The sequence below is a fragment of the Mya arenaria genome, chromosome 5, assembly GCF_026914265.1.
Source record: "Mya arenaria isolate MELC-2E11 chromosome 5, ASM2691426v1".
In the NCBI taxonomy this organism is placed as follows: domain Eukaryota; kingdom Metazoa; phylum Mollusca; class Bivalvia; order Myida; family Myidae; genus Mya; species Mya arenaria.
In genome coordinates this window covers 32,346,171-32,360,495 of record NC_069126.1, presented here as the reverse complement: position 1 = coordinate 32,360,495, position 14,325 = coordinate 32,346,171, and the positions used below count along the sequence as shown (strand labels likewise).

The 14,325-nt window shown below is 40.0% G+C and overlaps 1 protein-coding gene across 1 annotated transcript; it reads left to right on the top strand.

The window, feature by feature from the left end:
- The first annotated feature begins 919 nt into the window (after positions 1-919).
- LOC128235620 (uncharacterized) lies at positions 920-9,987 on the top strand. Its single transcript, XM_052950426.1, has 5 exons — positions 920-1,018; positions 1,222-1,557; positions 8,054-8,389; positions 8,580-8,975; positions 9,859-9,987. The coding sequence occupies exons 1-5, from the start codon at positions 965-967 to the stop codon at positions 9,985-9,987; spliced, it is 1,251 nt and encodes a 416-aa protein (XP_052806386.1). The 5' UTR covers positions 920-964.
- Positions 9,988-14,325: the final 4,338 nt, after the last annotated feature.

The window sequence follows — 14,325 nt, the reverse complement described above, 5'->3', positions numbered from 1 at the left end:
GAAACCAAGTGACAGGGAAATCCCTGGACCAAAGGGCTTTCCTATTGTTGGAATGGGCTTCTAAATCACTCCAGACAACTTACTTCAAAAGTTGCACGAATATGCAGACGTATATGGAGATTACTACTTACTCAGTATTTTCAATTCAAAATTTTTGCTCCTAAACAGTGAACAAGCAATCCGCTATGTCACCACAGCAGACGAACTAAAAATGCATACAAACGATCGATCACCAACTTATTATGGAGAGGAGTTTTTGTACAAAAATAAACTCGTTTACAACAAAGTAATCCGTGCAAAACAGCGAGTCATCGAACGCTACATTATGCATCAAAGGGTAATTACTTATCTATTCATAGCTGCATCTAAATATACGTGTTATGAATACTATTTTAACAGTCTGCAGTTTTGGACAAGTGAGAAAATATTATAGTGCGATGATGGCTCAGTACTGGGGAACGTTTCAGGGACGATCGTCCAGGCATTACGCGCTTTTCCTTAGGGGAAATTTTAGTTACTCGGTTGATGTTTGCTGATCCTGATTCCATAATTACTGAAGGATACTAGTATGTGTCAACGAGAATTGTTTTTTCGGGTGGTCGTATTTGATCCGATTACTGAGATGCCCGCTGGCCGCGATGAGCTGAAAGGATAAGGTGTAACAAACAGGGTTTAGGCCACCTCGCCTATATAAAAAGTCATTCCGTATTTTTACCAAGGCGGATCCGTTGTTTTGAGGTAACACACTTGACTATCAATCCAGGGGTCGCAGATTCGATCCCCCGTCGCATCACTAAAAAAAAACTAATCGTCTTCCGGGAGGGACGTTAAATGGGAGTCCTGTGTGCCATGCTATACACTGGTGCACGTTAAAGAACCAGGGTAGCTCGAACCAGGGTTACATTCTCAGAATGTAACCCTGGTTCGAGCTACCCTGGTTCTTTAACGATTCGTGGCAGCTCTGATGATGATGTCCGATGTGTTGCCCGTACTGGCGAACCTGTCCCTTGCGCTGCAGGTATGTAACATCAGCGCAATGAACAATGAAAACATCTGTTTTTATTAAAATGAGAATTTATTCAAAATATATTTTACCTTGATACAAAAGCTAGTATATAAACATGTTTTATCTTCAAATAAATGAAGTAAAAATGCATTGATAGTTGAGCACCTGTAATATATATTCACTGTCATGGATGCACTTTTTGATTCACATTTCAGACGAAGGACGCTGTCTACAGCACGGTCGGAACTCTTGTGATGGGTGCCATCACTACGGTCCGGTCTATGAAGGAGCACCCAGAACTTAACTTCAGAGAGCTTCCCGTTACAATAGGACAACTGTCAGACCAGCCGTTTCGCTTCAAGAAACCTAGCGCGAACGACGTTTCCGAATTTAAGAGTAACGTCTTTGACAAGTTCATCGACGCCGTTGTCAACAATCTGGAGAGCAGATTTCCCCACATCCCCGTGCTGGAGGCATTCTCTATGTTTAACCCCACTACAGTACCGGAAGACCAGGCGGAGCGGAACGACCACTGCAAGGACGAACTACAGGTAATTAGAGGAATGGAAATCTACCAGAGTTGTAGTGTTAATTAATATAGTTTACGTATATCATTTTTAGGTAGGTGTTTAGCTTGATTATGTCACCGGTTTAGAATAAGCCTTAATAGCTCAGTCAGTAAGACACTGGATTTCAATTTTGGCGACGCGGGTTCGAACCCGGTCTCCGACACAATTTGTTTTTTACATTTTGGTACTTTTTTTTTACAATTATGATATCAAAGCGTAACACATTCTATAAGATAATTGTCCTGAGATGCGTTACAGAAAAAAAAAATTTTTGGTGCCAATCTGTGACACAGTCCCTTTAAGAGCACATTGTCATAATATGCAGTTAGAATACACATAGCCTATTAGGTAGTGAAGCTTTCCATGCATAAAAAATATATTGTGAAACTATTTAGTTTATGTACACATCCCCCTCCCGCCCCTAAGAAATGACCTAGACCATATGGTAAAGTGTATTCTGTCAGACACAATGAAAACTAATAGCTAGAGACATTATTATTTAGTAGTAGTAGTAGTAGCAGTAGCAGTAGCAGTAGCAGTAGCAGTAGCAGTAGCAGCAGCAGCAGTAGCAGTAGCAGCACAGTAGTAGTAGTAGTAGTAGTTAAAATCCATCAAATGTTTACTGAGAACAACCTGAAACGGAATAGTGCAACATGTTGTTTAGAGAAATATCAAAGATGTGTAACATTATACAGGTGTTTCATGGGCATGGGCATCGGTGTCGGGGATGAACATTCTGAACTGTTTCGGCCTCGGGACAACGGTTCAGAAGTCATCCACTCCACCTCGGGACAACAGCCTTGACTGTAACACAAATGCCCATGCAGCAACTGTTTTATTACCTTATTACATATATTATTTTTGTTCAAACGCGAAAAAGACAAAACCTTTTGTTAAGGGAATATATCGAAGTTTCACAACAAACATCAATATCACAAATTGTTGAGATCAATCTCCATGAATCTCGGAAACATCTTCAAATCGTGGCATTGTTTGTTTACGTCCGATATTGATTTGTTTACGTCTGGTAATGATCTTGATCGTATAGACGATTGAACTTCTTCAGAATTCTCCGTGAACCAATTAAAATTACAAAACCAATATTTACGAGTTTAAACGATATGCAGTTTATTTTAGAATCTAGGTAAAACCCATGACGTACATATGACGTAGCCTCACGCGCGGGTAACAGTTCATACTGTTTATCGGTCAACAGTTCAAAACATTGTAATGTTGATAACTATTTGTAAAACAGTCCAAATAGTTAATTACATTCATATAGGGCATCGGGTAATACAGTTATATGTTATATCTTTTTATGGTGGTTTCCAGAAATTCATTTAATTAAGTCCATATATGGACACAAATTCTTAAAATTAGTTTTTCTACGGTTTGGGGCAGAAAAATAAGATTATCAAAAAAATCATTATATTACATGATAAGTGCAGATCACATATATAAGGAACAAATATTGAATAATGCGGAGGATTAAGTATAGAAGGGTGTTCTGTATAAGGACACACATTTATAACATGCCCGTTATTATCATTGAAGAATTAGATGTACAATTCAAGGGACGATCCATTTCGTAAGATTTCGTCACATAAAGTCGTGTATATAAAAAACTTAGGTATGGTCGTATCTCATAAAAAATGTTAAAACCGTTATAAAAAATATGTACACGAAACTTATGGTAGTACTGACAATTGCTATGCATAGGTGTAGCGAACCCATAACTTTTTTAGTACATGTTGTCCGATGAAGCCGATGTATAAACTGGTATAGCTGACCAGTCACATACAATTAGTTAGTCCAACTGTGAGCCTTAGTTTGACATTATATACACATTTTGTATCTACCCTTAATCATGTTTCCTTCTGCAAAACCTCATATACTCATATACCTCACATTTGAATGGCTGTTTTTATGACTGACCGAGCCTAAAAGTAACTGTCCATTTTAAAGTATTGTATACCCTTAACCATGTTTCCTTCTGCAAAACCTCATATACTCATATACCTCACATTTGAAGGTTTACGTTAAAGTCCTTTATCTGTTGCTGCGTTCTACGATTTTTGACTTAATTTTTATAGTGCTTTACACTGCCGTACTGTTGGAAAATAGTTATGTTGTGTTCACTTGACAGTGTGCTGCTTATTTATAAGTTTTATTTTCAGTGCTTGGTTTATATTTTGTTCATCTCGCAGACATATATTCATCTTGTTATGCCGATAAACTTTTCTTACCAACGTCAACTGATTCCAATTTTCGTAGTATGTATGAACATATCGTTGGTTAAAATAGGTTGCTTTACATAACAAATCAAAGTAAATGCACCAAACAACATTGTCGGTATATATGTTAAATGTCGTTATATTCAAGTTTCGTTACAGACGAGTTTCTATGTTTGTGAAAGTAAGCTTTCACTCGTTTATATAGTCCACTTACATTGATATTGATATAAGTACTTTCATGTTGGCATGTATTTTAATATTGCTTACTGTTGGGCTTGTTGGAAGCTGCTCCGAACTTGGAGAATTCGATTTTTGCGGAAGCAAATCCATGAATCCTAAGTATTTTCATTGAGATCTTATACTTGTCAACACGTATATTATTATTCATTCAAGTTACTGTAAGCTATGTGTTACTTTCTAATTGTCACCCATTTTGTTTCAACCTTACAATATTATTTTTTTATCCTCTATTCATTTACGTTGAAAGCACTCTTTCCTCGACAATCGCAACTTCAGCGCCTTCAGTGCTTTGATTAATTATACACTAAGTCTTATTATTATTATTATTATTATTATTATTATTATTATTATTATTATTATTATTATTATTATCATGTTAACTTTGTAGTTCAATACCGGAGAAGAAAAGTTATAAAATGCGCTCGAAATACAACATTTCGGACTTGAATTGTTAAAAACCTCATGGGGGAGTACCCCTGTCAGCCTATTAAACAATATACATTTAAGTTTCGGTGGAGACGCGCATGACTATTTTTTTGCCCCCTCAAACGTCAATTCCTGGATCCGCACCTGATCATCATCATTATCATGAGCAGCAGCAGCAGCAGCAAAAACATTTTCATAAGAAACACGATAGTAAATGCCAGCATATGTCTTAGCATAAATTATCGTTTTAAACTAACCAAGATGAACAACGACAATATTATTTGATAACTTGATACATTTTTATTGCAAAATTTACATGTCATATATAAATATATCAACTTATATCTTATCACGTAATTCGTGCGGTTTTCACTTCATCCTCATGATTAGAAATCATATGGTGAACCTCTAACGCTTCTTTCAAACTTGACCTTGAACCTTGGGCGCTCAAACATGATCTTGGATACATTTTAGGCTTCAGAGGTCGTCCCTGTAGTTTCCATTCTTGTAATGAATACTGATATCAGAATTAGTTGTTACGAAGTTCGCTTTGAGCATTGCCATTTACGAACATGGTTTAGTATGAGCAGAATTATTTAAGTATATATCAACATTGTTGATATACCGATCATAAAACACATTTTGGTTACATATATCTATTTTAAAAAATTCTAAGGGAAACATTAAAATTGCATTCGGAACACTCTCATGAAAAAGTTCGAGCTTGCCGGAGATGAAGGAGTAAAATTAAAATACAAGCAAACCTAAAATATTTCAAACGTGTAGAAGCAGATTTTAGCATAGTCTTTGAAAGCTAGGAAATATTTTCATATAATTTATGTCAAAAAAGTTATTTAAAATTTAACGTCACTTACATGTGTAATTACATTGGTTGTGACCCGTGGTGACCCATGTGAGAACCCCTTTAAGTCACGTGATTCCTCACCCTGATATTTGAATTTGATAAACACACCAAGCGTAACACTTTGATACTACATGCGGAATAAAACCGTTAAGGGAACTGAATTTAAGGAAAATGTACTATTTTTAGCTAAGATTCTTCTGTACACAAAACTGCATGAACAAATAGATTCAATAGACTCTTTGGTAAAAGCAAGTATATTAATCACAGAATGTGGACTTATTCATAACAAGGTGTCATGTAACTTTTAAAAGCGAAATATGGCTCCGGGTATTAAACGACTAAAGTTCCCAGTTACATGTAACATCAAAAGAAATATACTGGAATCACCATTTGACAAATTAAAACATTGGATAATATATGATTTTTATTCAATTCATTACCCTTTTTTTGTATTCACCAGGATTAATAATTGGACGAATTTGAGAACTACATGTAATAACTAACCATCTCGAAACGCTAAGCTGGACATTACCGCCGAACCATTTAATGACTTGATAAACATGTGCTTAAAGTGGAACATAATATCGCTCCGAATCGTTCAGCCAGTGTACTCATAACTATTATGTTCAGACTTTGTACTTGCTCTGAAATATTTTCATAATTATTTTGTCAACCAAAGTACCGCTGGTTATTTGTCACAAAGGATACATTTACAAACGTAATCATTATTTAATAGGAATATTTGCAGTAAACCTATTTTTTGCGCTGAAAATAACCAAATAAAAAACTCCGACAATGTGCGAAAATAGTTAAAATCTCTAAGCGCGATATCAATTTAAGTTACTATGCACGTACTCAGCATCTATCCTACAGATTCTATAATATCCCGCCTCCAACATAAAAGACGCAACGCCATTGGTCCAGGACTGGTCAAGCGGTGACCCAATATTTTTTCACCAAATTTAAATCGTACCAAAATGGCGTCCATCTTTCGATTCCGATGACGGTATTCCGTTGAATATATGAAACATTTAGACATGTAAACAAGTTGTCGACGTGATATATACGTTACAGGATTAGAAGGTTATCCGATATGAGATAGCCCCGTAACTTTTATTATCAGTAACAATGAGTATAGCCTTCATTTAGCCGTCGAAGACACGGTTCATTTGCAGCCATGTTATTTGCCAATGTACTTAAGAAACTACGTGATATTCCCCAGATATAGGACAAACACGAACATGCATATCCAAAAACGGGTTATCAGTAACTGTCACGCATAAGACATTTGCAAAATAACCATTCGGCGAAAATAATTACAAGAAAATAAACAGACGATGGAGTTGAACAGTTTAAAGCTAATGCAGTTGATGCTAATATTACAAACGACGACGAAAAGTTGATGCACATTGTTAGATTTTGATACAAAGCATTTACCATGATTGTTTTGTACTACTTCTGCTACTGTTGGCTGTTTATTGGATGTTAATGAAGAAACCAAGTGACAGGGAAATCCCTGGACCAAAGGGCTTTCCTATTGTTGGAATGGGCTTCTAAATCACTCCAGACAACTTACTTCAAAAGTTGCACGAATATGCAGACGTATATGGAGATTACTACTTACTCAGTATTTTCAATTCAAAATTTTTGCTCCTAAACAGTGAACAAGCAATCCGCTATGTCACCACAGCAGACGAACTAAAAATGCATACAAACGATCGATCACCAACTTATTATGGAGAGGAGTTTTTGTACAAAAATAAACTCGTTTACAACAAAGTAATCCGTGCAAAACAGCGAGTCATCGAACGCTACATTATGCATCAAAGGGTAATTACTTATCTATTCATAGCTGCATCTAAATATACGTGTTATGAATACTATTTTAACAGTCTGCAGTTTTGGACAAGTGAGAAAATATTATAGTGCGATGATGGCTCAGTACTGGGGAATGTTTCAGGGACGATCGTCCAGGCATTACGCGCTTTTCCTTAGGGGAAATTTTAGTTACTCGGTTGATGTTTGCTGATCCTGATTCCATAATTACTGAAGGATACTAGTATGTGTCAACGAGAATTGTTTTTTCGGGTGGTCGTATTTGATCCGATTACTGAGATGCCCGCTGGCCGCGATGAGCTGAAAGGATAAGGTGTAACAAACAGGGTTTAGGCCACCTCGCCTATATAAAAAGTCATTCCGTATTTTTACCAAGGCGGATCCGTTGTTTTGAGGTAACACACTTGACTATCAATCCAGGGGTTGCAGATTCGATCCCCCGTCGCATCACTAAAAAAAACTAATCGTCTTCCGGGAGGGACGTTAAATGGGAGTCCTGTGTGCCATGCTATACACTGGTGCACGTTAAAGAACCAGGGTAGCTCGAACCAGGGTTACATTCTCAGAATGTAACCCTGGTTCGAGCTACCCTGGTTCTTTAACGATTCGTGGCAGCTCTGATGATGATGTCCGATGTGTTGCCCGTACTGGCGAACCTGTCCCTTGCGCTGCAGGTATGTAACATCAGCGCAATGAACAATGAAAACATCTGTTTTTATTAAAATGAGAATTTATTCAAAATATATTTTACCTTGATACAAAAGCTAGTATATAAACATGTTTTATCTTCAAATAAATGAAGTAAAAATGCATTGATAGTTGAGCACCTGTAATATATATTCACTGTCATGGATGCACTTTTTGATTCACATTTCAGACGAAGGACGCTGTCTACAGCACGGTCGGAACTCTTGTGATGGGTGCCATCACTACGGTCCGGTCTATGAAGGAGCACCAAGAACTTAACTTCAGAGAGCTTCCCGTTACAATAGGACAACTGTCAGACCAGCCGTTTCGCTTCAAGAAACCTAGCGCGAACGACGTTTCCGAATTTAAGAGTAACGTCTTTGACAAGTTCATCGACGCCGTTGTCAACAATCTGGAGAGCAGATTTCCCCACATCCCCGTGCTGGAGGCATTCTCTATGTTTAACCCCACTACAGTACCGGAAGACCAGGCGGAGCGGAACGACTACTGCAAGGACGAACTACAGGTAATTAGAGGAATGGAAATCTACCAGAGTTGTAGTGTTAATTAATATAGTTTACGTATATCATTTTTACATTATTTTTCTTTAACACGTGAAAACAAACACCCTCTTCTTAAAGATGCGATTTTTTAACAAGAGTTGCACAAATTTAGTTCAATAAAAAAATAACTCAAACATTATTTCTAATTTGCAGATGCTGGTTGAGCGGTTTACCGCAGTTCTCCCAGATGCCACCGAGGCCGCCTCCGAGTACAGCGTCCTCAAGAACACCATTCATCAAGACCTCGGGCTCCAGAAAACGTCGACAACCGTGCTAATGGAGAAGGTCGCCGGCCCGCTGAAGGAGGCGATGCCCAACCTTCGTCTGTTGGCAGCAGTGGGTCTACTGCTCCCAACATCGACCGCAGATTGCGAGCGCGGTTTCTCCACACTGAAACGGGTAAAGACGGCACAGCGAAACCGGCTGCAAAATGAAGCGCTAAACGCAGTGTTACGCGTTTCTATGGAAGGCCCTAGTGTAGCGGACTTCTCGAAGATGGAGGCAGAGAAGATGGTGTCCGAGTGGGCGAGAGAGAAACGCCGCCTCCTAGTTTGATTGCCATGCTATGTTGTCGAATGTAATTGAGTCATGTGAAGCTATATTTTGTGTTGCTTATTATTAAACTTTGATTATTTTATCGTTCTTTTCATTTATTTAGAAAATAAATAAATCTCACATTCCCATTAAGTTATTCAAAATTATTAGCTGTTGCAGCTTCATATACACCCACGAGCCGTCGCTTTGCTCCGAGCTTTTTTGTGTTTCAGCATGCAGACAGCGTGTTTTACACATTTTACTGTGACGTCAACGGTGTCAATATAAATAATACCCACACTAAACGAAACATGAGTCGATCGATATCGTCGGTATTGTATTGTCGGAATACCTGAGAAATACCAATAATAAATGAAAAAAACAACACAATTACACCTTTTCCCAAATATTTTTCGGACTTGTTTTTGTAATTCTAAATCAAAGGAACATAGCTGTAAACTTGTTTAAAATGCACGAAATTGCACCATTTTGATTACGAAAAAAAAAATCGACGTTTTCGCACCCTCCCCTCCCGACATGCCTTATGAAATTCCTGGCGGAAACCCTGTTCTGTCTGTGCAATATGGTCCACAAAACTAAAATGACTAACAATCTTAACAGAGCACTCGCCAAATGGGCAAGGCCCGAGTGCGAGTATAAATAAGCTTACACACCCATTACCAAGGCCTCTGTTGAAGGATGTTGTTGTCTCGGGTCCCAATAGTGGGACGATCTTTGACTCGTCATATGCTTTCAAACGGAGGTGAAACTGAAACCGGCCGTGACATCTTGCTGTTATTTCGCCTCTACTGTATTTGTATGAACTTACACACTTGATTTTTACGGAGCTAATTATCAATAAGATTAAAGACACTAAAATTGCGATAACATATTTCAGGCCACGCGGACACCCGGGCAACCACGAGGAGTTATCGACTCTCTGTTAGATGACCAGGAATTGGAGCAGGAGGGTGGTGGAGAGGTCCTGCTCACAGATAAACGCATAATTTCCCTCATTATCATATGATGTTGATGTTTTAACAGATTTTTGTAGCGTACGTATAGCATATTTCAATAGCCCGATTAAAAAAAGCAACAATTATCATCCCATCTAGAGTCCGTCATTTTACCTAATCGCGTGACATGCGAATAAAAATAAGACAGGCATGCGTTAATATACTAGTTAAATAACAATGAATTTAACGCGCGCAAAGAGAGAGAGGATAATTGATTAATTCAATGTATGGTCGTAATATGTTTCACCGAGTGAACACTAAAAGTTACAGTTAGGCCAAAAAAAAAATGTCTTGTTTCTGGTCACATGCCTAAAAAAAAACAGGGTCGGTAGGTAGGTGTTTTTTTTTTTTTTTTTTTTTTTTTTATTCAAACCTTTGGAATGAAATAGTATAGCGTTTGAAAAATGATGAAATATTGTCTGCCAATACAACACCATCAAATATGGCTTAAAGGAAACTGGACACAAGTTTATAACCATATTTATGTATTTATTAGTTTAACAGAACAACAACAGCACTATTACATGACAAGAAGCAACAAGTCCAAGACTAGAATTTGAAATAATCTCAAGAAACAATTGTCATTCTTTGTCAGAAAACAAATATAAACATGGATGGAAGAAACCGTAATACTGGGTATTTAAACATCACAGAGACAAAATCTAACTAAGTGTAATGTCAATGGTTCTTCATACAGAAAATTAATTTTAATCCTTTAAAACATTAAAAACGAAGGTCCAAAAATGAAACGTTTTAATATGACGTTCGGTATTTGAGAGAGACGAAGTATTTAAATCCATTCACTCAGCATAATGATTCACGCTTCGTCGGCATTATTTTGCCTTAATTCGTCCGATTCAAATAAACCTTGTATATGTGTATAGATACATGTAGTCTTTTGAATTACGAAAATGTCGGTGCCAAAACTGTCATTCTCGGTCGAGGCATTATTTGTTTTACGATGGCCCTTTTACGATATCTAAACAACCATACAACTTACCGAACATTTAGCTTCAAGTCGGACATTTTCTCGCTCGCCATGTAAATCGATGAAAAGACTTTTTATTGTTGTTTGCGAATGGGCAACTTTAATGACACTACAACCGTCGAAGTGCGAACATTTGTCTATTTTTATGGCTATCAAATGCGTAACAGACGTCGTCTGCGCAGGGCCAGCCATCTTCGACACGGCCGTATAAAAAACACGTCACGAATATAATATTACTGTCGGATAGCGCGGTTTACTCTTCGGCGCCGGGACCGGGAATCCCGGCTCACTTTACGCTAATTATAAAAAACGGTCTTTACGCTATAAAAAAAAAAACGGTCGGGGGGTAAAAAGTAGGGTCGGTCGGGTGACCAGAAACAAGACATTTTTTTTATTTGGCCTTAACGACTGGCATAGACATTTAACTCATTTTATTGGGGAAATGTGCCAAACAATGTGTGCATGTAGCGCCATTTCGGAAATGACGTCGTTGATATTGTGTCCCATTTTAGTGCGCGCTGGTGTTTGATATCACTAAAAGAACGTTGATATTGTGTCCCATTTTAGTGCGCGCTGGTGTTTGATATCACTAAAAGAACGGGTGAAATTTTACTGATAAATCTCTATAAATAACTGGAAAGCATATTCTGATAAAGTAGAAGATTCTACCACGGACCTATAATTTCGTAGTCTACATATGAAATAAACAGTGGACATGTCTGAAAATAGTTGGAGTTTGTTAAATACACATCTTCAACGATACATATATACAAAGCATTACAAATTTAATTTAACTATCATTTTTTCTCCCACACAAAGATGTTGTTTTATATAACATTTCTTTCTGGTCGGATATACATTGTAACATATTTACATGTATAAACGACTTCAATGTCAAAAACATTTTTATATTAAAAAAATATATAATCTTGTATTCCCCATAGTTTGCAAATACATTCAAAACTTAAGAAAACGAAAAGATCATGTACGGCTACTGACTAAACATAGATCTGCATCAATTTTGGTAAATATACGTCACTACGACAAACAATACATACATTGTTGTTTCTTAATTTTAATAAACTTTAAACATTAAAATTAAACACGTATGCCATACTCCCATACAGGTTCACTCTTCTATATTAGCTCATATAATATACATAATACAATCATAATAAATGCCACTGAACAAGATGAGAAGATGAAACAAGATGAAATCACACTTTGTTTCAGAACAAAACTTAAACAATTTCTCGAGCGCGTTATCATATGATCGTAAAGTGCCCTTAGCAAGGCAATATCTCAACTTGCTAATACTATACTGTGACCAGTTTTTTGCTATAAGTTCTTCCCGCCATACACTCTCCAGGCGACTATTTGCCATTTCCGGTTCCGGCACGGCTCCGGAAGTGCCCCCATTGATCGAAAAACTCTTGGGTTGTTCGGTAACTTTAGAGGTGGGAAAATTGACATACGAGCCAACCGTTGATACCATGTTTGTGTCTTCCACTGCGGAGCTATTATGGTCGCATACGCTTTTTGCGTTTGAACTATGTCTAACATTCGTGGTATAAGACAAAACGGGGCGTTTACAAAGTTGTTTTCGCACCCCCAGTTGCCCTACGATAGGGCGTCCACTGCTTCTGACAACGGATCCCAGTACCGACGTCAACGCGAAAGGGTTCAAAAGCGGGAAACGAGGTCCCCACGTTAACCGTATGGGAGGGCCCAGGTGACAGCCGGTGACGTAAAGTGACGTCATGTCGGTCTGAAGTAAGAACGTAGTCGCCATGCGAGCCGCCGTCTAAGAACAACGCGCCCGGTCCCAGCCTTCTACGTCAACGCGAAAGGGTTCAAAAGCGGGAAACGAGGTCCCCACGTTAACCGTATGGGAGGGCCCAGGTGACAGCCGGTGACGTAAAGTGACGTCATATCGGTCTGAAGTAAGAACGTAGTCGCCATGCGAGCCGCCGTCTAAGAACAACGCGCGCGGTCCCAGCCTTCTACGTCAACGCGAAAGGGTTCAAAAGCGGGAAACGAGGTCCCCACGTTAACCGTATGGGAGGGCCCAGGTGACAGCCGGTGACGTAAAGTGACGTCATGTCGGTCAGAAGTAAGAACGTAGTCGCCATGCGAGCCGCCGTCTAAGAACAACGCGCCCGGTCCCAGCCTTCTACGTCAACGCGAAAGGGTTCAAAAGCGGGAAACGAGGTCCCCACGTTAACCGTATGGGAGGGCCCAGGTGACAGCCGGTGACGTAAAGTGACGTCATATCGGTCTGAAGTAAGAACGTAGTCGCCATGCGAGCCGCCGTCTAAGAACAACGCGCGCGGTCCCAGCCTTCTACGTCAACGCGAAAGGGTTCAAAAGCGGGAAACGAGGTCCCCACGTTAACCGTATGGGAGGGCCCAGGTGACAGCCGGTGACGTAAAGTGACGTCATGTCGGTCTGAAGTAAGAACGTAGTCGCCATGCGAGCCGCCGTCTAAGAACAACGCGCCCGGTCCCAGCCTTCTACGTCAACGCGAAAGGGTTCAAAAGCGGGAAACGAGGTCCCCACGTTAACCGTATGGGAGGGCCCAGGTGACAGCCGGTGACGTAAAGTGACGTCATATCGGTCTGAAGTAAGAACGTAGTCGCCATGCGAGCCGCCGTCTAAGAACAACGCGCGCGGTCCCAGCCTTCTACGTCAACGCGAAAGGGTTCAAAAGCGGGAAACGAGGTCCCCACGTTAACCGTATGGGAGGGCCCAGGTGACAGCCGGTGACGTAAAGTGACGTCATATCGGTCTGAAGTAAGAACGTAGTCGCCATGCGAGCCGCCGTCTAAGAACAACGCGCGCGGTCCCAGCCTTCTACGTCAACGCGAAAGGGTTCAAAAGCGGGAAACGAGGTCCCCACGTTAACCGTATGGGAGGGCCCAGGTGACAGCCGGTGACGTAAAGTGACGTCATGTCGGTCAGAAGTAAGAACGTAGTCGCCATGCGAGCCGCCGTCTAAGAACAACGCGCCCGGTCCCAGCCTTCTACGTCAACGCGAAAGTGTTCAAAAGCGGGAAACGAGGTCCCCACGTTAACCGTATGGGAGGGCCCAGGTGACAGCCGGTGACGTAAAGTGACGTCATATCGGTCTGAAGTAAGAACGTAGTCGCCATGCGAGCCGCCGTCTAAGAACAACGCGCGCGGTCCCAGCCTTCTACGTCAACGCGAAAGGGTTCAAAAGCGGGAAACGAGGTCCCCACGTTAACCGTATGGGAGGGCCCAGGTGACAGCCGGTGACGTAAAGTGACGTCATGTCGGTCTGAAGTAAGAACGTAGTCGCCATGCGAGCCGCCGTCTAAGAACAACGCGCCCGGTCCCAGCC

Coding starts and splice junctions, on each gene's coding strand:
- LOC128235620 (XM_052950426.1), top strand. CDS start 965: ATGATGATGTCCGATGTGTTGCCCGTACTGGCGAACCTGTCCCTTGCG. Junction 1,558..8,053: donor ACTGCAAGGACGAACTACAG/GTAATTAGAGGA, acceptor TTCACATTTCAG/ACGAAGGACGCTGTCTACAG. Junction 8,976..9,858: donor GAGAGAAACGCCGCCTCCTA/GTTTGATTGCCA, acceptor AACATATTTCAG/GCCACGCGGACACCCGGGCA.